The 6,240-nt window shown below is 33.3% G+C and overlaps 1 protein-coding gene across 3 annotated transcripts; it reads right to left on the minus strand.

Moving 5' to 3' along the window:
- Positions 1 to 279: 279 nt before the first annotated feature.
- LOC108224106 (OVARIAN TUMOR DOMAIN-containing deubiquitinating enzyme 4) lies at positions 280 to 4,487 on the minus strand. 3 transcript variants are annotated; one of them, XM_017398661.2, is made up of 8 exons: positions 4,123 to 4,487; positions 3,974 to 4,023; positions 3,454 to 3,752; positions 3,172 to 3,267; positions 2,904 to 3,025; positions 2,623 to 2,663; positions 928 to 1,026; positions 280 to 764 (listed from the first exon to the last, which is right to left on the minus strand). In XM_017398661.2, the coding sequence occupies exons 3-8, from the start codon at positions 3,662 to 3,664 to the stop codon at positions 593 to 595; spliced, it is 741 nt and encodes a 246-aa protein (XP_017254150.1). In that variant the 5' UTR covers positions 3,665 to 3,752; positions 3,974 to 4,023; positions 4,123 to 4,487; the 3' UTR covers positions 280 to 592. The 3 variants fall into 3 exon arrangements, with proteins under 3 accessions (XP_017254150.1, XP_017254149.1, XP_063950451.1); XM_017398660.2 differs by having other exon boundaries at positions 3,172 to 3,752; positions 4,123 to 4,484; XM_064094381.1 differs by lacking the exon at positions 3,974 to 4,023 and having other exon boundaries at positions 366 to 764; positions 3,172 to 3,752; positions 4,123 to 4,258.
- Positions 4,488 to 6,240: the final 1,753 nt, after the last annotated feature.

A 6,240-nucleotide genomic window follows, 5' to 3' on the forward strand; every position in this document is an offset into this window, starting at 1 on the left:
ATTGAAAACCCTCGGATTTCATGAATGAAATCTTTTAAAGAAGAGGACTTCATGAAAAACTATCGCAAGATGTGGAGAGAAAAATAGAGGTGTATGATATATGGCTGGACGGTCTCTAGAGCAAGTATAGAGTGTTCTGCCACCCATCTCTTTTTTTCCTAGCAACCTAATTAAAAAGCCGGCTTCTAAAAGAAAACTGGGCAACTCATTCCAATGCAGTCCATGATATAATCAGATTTGCAGCAACTCACTCCAAGGCAAATCCATGACATAATAAGATTTGCAGTGCACAACTTGTATAAAATATATATATATAACAAAGAAAGAAGATGAAAGCTTTTACACCAATACATTTGAAGCCAAGCTCAAGAGAAAAAGTATCTCTGTGCCATTGATCCATCCTTTAACCTCCATAATCAGTCTTGACCAAGAAAAAGCAAAGATTTTTGAAATCGAAATTTATTTATTCTTGTACATTTTGGTCGATTACAATCAAAAGAGTCGCCTCAACTTTTGGATCAATTTATGCAAATTCGTTTCCTTACCTTCTCCTTTTTGTGACAGCCAGCCATGTTACAAGTTTTTCAGTAAGCTAAAGTTTTGATCGAGCGCCACTCTTACCAGGAAACTGCAATGCATCATAGTGGCCAAAACCATGATACAGAATATTGATAGGATTTTCCTTGCCATATTCTTGCCCATATTCGGCTATTGATATTAGGCCACCAGATTCCTTGTCGTGCATGAAGACTGTAATTGGCATCCTGCAGTATATGCAGGTAGAGAATATTCTTAAGCTCTTGAAAATATAATAAAAATCATCTAATTTTTGACTCATATGACAACCGGAAGAAATATGACAACATGGCGGGAGGGGGGCGAGAGAGAGGAAGAGAGGTGGGGGGGGGATGGGCAGAGAGAGCTTACTGAAGAACATGAGAAGCCATAAGTAATTCTGGCTCACCACCCCATACATGAGGCTTCCTTATGTGAGAGACATAAGTGTCGAAGTCGCCTTCAATAAACCTAAACACAAATTTAAAAGATTTATGGTTCTCCAAGATCAACAATAACATGGTTGGGGATGGGGTAAAGGTTGGAAGTTCATCAATATTTACATAAATTTTAACCATCATGTATCTATTTATTACTTGTCTTGACTGGATATAAACCTGCATGAGGCAGGTCCTTTGTGACTTATTTAGTTTAGGCTCCCTTTTGGCAGGTAAAAAAATGTACATCTTCAGAGAAACTATAACAAGTGGAATTGCTAAATCACTACATACAATTTTCTATGTAACTTTACATGCTTAGATTGTGATAGGGACCACCCTTTCCCGTCATCTCCGAAGACAGCCACAACTGACCCCCGCCATCTAGGTAGAGTCAATGCAGGGAAGCATCCGCCATCACCCTCCAGACCGGGGGCAAACATACTCACAGAAGACAGCCGTAGAAACTCAACGGGGTACCCGCCACGGCGCCCAAGCCAGGGGGAACGAGCCAATGCACGTGTGATGAATGAGAGTCACAGTCCCAGCGAAGGAAAGTATAAAGAGAGCAAGAAAGAGAAGGAAGGGGTACGCTCTAGAGAAGAATCTTATTCATATTCTTCTTGAGAGATACTGATTGTCACACCGGAGGTGCTTATCGGACCTCACCCCCGATTAGGGATTGTTTTGCAGGAACCCCAGACACAACTACACAGCACGACACAGCCAGGCTCACTAGCATTGTGACAGCTGGAGGATACAAATATATCCTTATCTGATTGCATCATGTATATGCAATAGACAGATTATTGTAAAAAAAAAAAAAAAAAGGAAATTGGGTGATGGTTGAAGATAGAACTTAAGTTTTCCAGTGAAAATGATTCGACATTTAAAACATAAGGTATCTACTAAGAATCGACTTGAGAGTGACAAATATTGTGGGGGTGTGTAAGATGGGGTATTCAGACAGTATACTTCGTGGGGGCACTTGCTTTCTTTTTCAATAAAGATAACAAGAGATGTTAATACAGTAACGAAAATCAATTATAATTCAAAGTTCTGGAGTTCTCCATTAATTTCATGAATATTAAAAGATTTCATAGTGGTTTTATATATTATAAACTCTTAGAACTTGAAATTATAACAAACTGGCGCAATGTATATATTCCAAAACTAGAAATAATAACAAAATAATACTATTAATTAAGTTGCATGCATTAAAAACCTCTAGGGACAACATTGAAGGACCAGTAGGTTCCCGTAACTAGTTTTAGCTTATTGTTTTACATGTAAAACGGCATAATTTGATGATCCCTATATTTAAAGAGTAAATATCTAAGTAGCGGGAGTTTTGTATTTTCCCGGTACATCAATTATTTAGGTGTTCCTAATAAACATTTAAACACAATAAAACTTTTGAGAGCGGTTCATGCAGTAATTTTAAACATGTGATAAACAGATTAAGTAAATAACTGACTGCAGTGCCCCGTGTTATTTGGACAGTCTTCCAAATCATCAATAGAACCCAATCGAAGACCTTATGCAAAAGGAAAATCTATTTTAACATTGTCAGTAAGTTAATGAAATGTATGGGGAAATGTAACGAGTAAAGTTTGTTATCCAAACTCACCATTCTGTCTCTTCTTTTCTTCTGATAAATTCATCAGCTACCTAGAAAAATTCAGCAAATGATGAATCAATAAACTTTAGTAATAAAGTAACTTCACAAATATGTTCAGTATATAACAGCTGATCATGTCAATGATCTATTAGTGTATTTGTAAAACATAAGCCAAGTGGGCAACTATAGATGCTAAGTTTCACATCTTTGTTTTGTTTTATACTAATTGTGATATAAGTAAATAATTTTCAAGCTCATTGTGCTTAAAATGAAGGCCCGGGAGAACTTACACTGGCTCGTAATTCATCTGCTAATTCTTTTTGAATCCTTTCATTGGGAGCAGGTTTTCCTGACCGCACATAAGCGCCATGTGCGACAGAACGGAACATACATCTTCCATCTCCAGGTATGCCTGAGAATGAGGAAGGTATTACAGTATAGCACTTACATGGAATTCAAATTTTTTTTGTTTATAAAGATTTACGATACAATTAACAGGTTGTAGGAAATTTGTCAAGCCTATAAAAATTTACAAGCAACTGTAAATTATATACTCACCAATGATAGAATAGTCAGTGTAGACCTGTTTTCCGTGTGAATGGCTGACAGAAGAGGCACCACAATCTTTGTCCACATTTTGCGCTTCAGCATTTACTGGTTTATAAGTAGAACAAACCAAAATTCCAACAATTAAACTAGCAGGAAGAAAGCCTTGCATCCAGGAAGAGTACCGAACATCACATGTACTCTTAGGAGTTATCCTCAACGATGTATATTCACAACACAGTAATCTATTCAGGTGTGTCTTCGAGGGGCATGTAGAAGTGATTTTTATCTTACCCGTTGCCATACTCATGTTCATCTTCTGTTTGGTAAAGCTAGGTCGAAAACACCTTTTCTGGAGCATCTGAAGACTAGCCACCGGTAAGCAACGACTTTTCCTGATAATAGACATATCCAGATAACTGGGTTTTACATTCTCAGCCAAGAGAGAAATACACGAAGCTGTGGCTGGTACACGACACCTAACACCTAATATCCAGCTACTCATTATTTAAGCACACGGCCACACCAAAACAATCAATGAACTTCCCATAGCCTTCCAGCAATCCAAAAACACCACCTCAAGTTGATAAAATCTGCCAATTATATATTTTCATCATGATTAGTAATCCGGGTATAACTCGAACATTAAGAGCTACAAGCTAAAATACACCCTAATTATTAATCTTTGTTTTCTCAAATATATTGATAGTTCACAGCTGCAAATAACAACACAATATTAAAACCTGAGCTCACAACATTCCCCAAATTAGCAAATATAGCATTCAATAACAACCCAATTAATATAAAAACGTACTTGCCGATTTGTACAAGACCCGTTAGGATTGGCTGTGTTTGAACTAAAGACTGAAAATCAAGAAAATGAAAGAAAGATTAATTGTGAATAAGGGCAGGCAGAATTAAAGAAAAGAACTTTAAATTGCAATATTCAAGTAAAGAATTTACCTTTTGTTGAGGAATCAAGGAGAAGATATGCAATTGAGAGAATGGGGTGATACTCTGTTCTCTCAGTTTAGGCAGCTGGGAACTCAAAATTACAGCACCTCCTTGTTTTGCAACTTCTACCGACTGTGTGTTGCGGTTTGATCCTTATCGGTTTCTAAATTAGGGGTCATTTGATAACAGCTGGATGAGAATAAAGGAACTGAACAAGAGGCAAACAATGATTCAGGTCATTTGTTTTAATCTACTGACGGCTGGACGACACAGGAACACATGGACGAAGCATAAAATTTAGCTGGACGACGGCAGCTCAAAAACTTGGCTGAACGAGACCTAAAATGAAATAAATAGCTTCTGTTCATATAGTTCTGGTAGTTTTTCTTCTGTTAGGGCTTTATAATATTTCTTTATAAATTTAAATTCAAACTAATCTAATTATATTATTATAACTTCTTTATTATTTAATAATATTAATATATCTAATCTCTTTAAATTATTTTATATATTTATAAATAATTATTTATAAACTTAAAATACTAAAGATTTTGACATTTAACAATACTTATTTTTAAATATATGTTAATAAGCCCAATTATTAAAAATATTTAACATTTGTATTTTACAATTAAATATTTAAAAATTGTATTACATTATTGAAAAATATTAAATTCTAAAGTAAATAATATCCACCAGACACAAGTATATGGGTGACAAAAAAAATAGTTTATTTCATTATATGATTTAAGTTTCGGTTTTACATGAGTAATATAATAAAATTAATTTTATAATATAAATTTTAAAAATAAAAATAAACTAAAATTTCAGCAATCATATCATATTTTATTTTAAAATTATGTGAAAAATATAAAATACACAATAGTGCCAATTATTTAATAAAATAATATATTTGATAATAATTCATACTATAAGTTAGTCATCCAGATAAATTAGAAACAAAAACAAACAACATCATTCATTCACATCCAGATTAACCTCTCATTCAGAATTCAACTCATCCAGATATAACAGTTCAGATTTAACAAATGAGGGAAATAGGATTTTAAAGATTACGAGCCTGTACGTAAAAAAAAAAAAAAAAGTGGCTCTTTAAAACAAAAAATAAAATTAAAAATTATAAGAATCTCACCCCTCTCTCTCTCTCTTTTTTAGACAAACACCTCTCTCTCTTTTAAGTTTTAAGAATATACACTAACGGGGTGTATTCGATTGGGATTTTAATGGATTGTTTTTAGTCTATAGATTTAATGGATTGTATGGGATTTTGATTTTGTGCGAATTCTTGATAAAATGTCGCAGAGTTGATAGGATTTAGGTACAATGCTTCAAAATCTCATTGATTTTGATGAGATTTCATAAAACTTAAAATACACTGAAGAATACCACAAAATCCATCATTTTATGAAATGAAAAAAAATCCATCAGCATTTGAATACCATCAGATTTTAATGGATTTTAAACAATCTCAATTGAATACCATCGGGTTTTAAAGCATAATTTAAAATCCCAATTGAATACCACCAGATTTTGTGGCATAATTTAAAATCTCAATCGAATACCTCAAGATTTTAATGGATTTTAAACAATCTCAATCGAATACCCTCGGATTTCATGAATGCAAAAAAATGCTTTAAAATCCCAATCCAATACACCCCTCTAACATTTTTAATGCGCTATTCAAAGAAATTTTTAATTCTAAATATAAAAATTTGTAAAACTTGCAATGACTCTTCAAATTTTTAAGAACGTATTCTCTTCGCTCTTTTAAAAAGTATCTGCATAGTCTTATCTTATTATGATCAAATATAACATTCACTTCCGTCCATTTCTACTCAATTTTGTCTCCAATATTTTTAAAAATAATAATGTATAAATAAAAAACAATTATACAGAGTAGGGTTGAAATTGTCTTCAATTCATTTACTTACTAAAAGACATATATTATATTATTTTTTACAGAATAATTTAGGAGTTTCATTGCAGATACTCTCAGTGGTCTTAATTTATTGTCATCAAATATAAATATTCACTTCTCTCCATTTTTTTTCACTTCTGTTTATTCAACAATCACTAAATTTGTTAATCAACTGTTTTATCATAGAA

This window comes from Daucus carota, chromosome 5, assembly GCF_001625215.2.
Source record: "Daucus carota subsp. sativus chromosome 5, DH1 v3.0, whole genome shotgun sequence".
Classification (NCBI taxonomy): Eukaryota; Viridiplantae; Streptophyta; class Magnoliopsida; order Apiales; family Apiaceae; genus Daucus; species Daucus carota.

Coding starts and splice junctions, on each gene's coding strand:
- LOC108224106 (XM_017398660.2), bottom strand. CDS start 3,664: ATGAGTAGCTGGATATTAGGTGTTAGGTGTCGTGTACCAGCCACAGCT. Junction 3,026..3,171: donor CACTGACTATTCTATCATTG/GTGAGTATATAA, acceptor CCTCATTCTCAG/GCATACCTGGAGATGGAAGA. Junction 765..927: donor ATGGCTTCTCATGTTCTTCA/GTAAGCTCTCTC, acceptor CATATACTGCAG/GATGCCAATTACAGTCTTCA.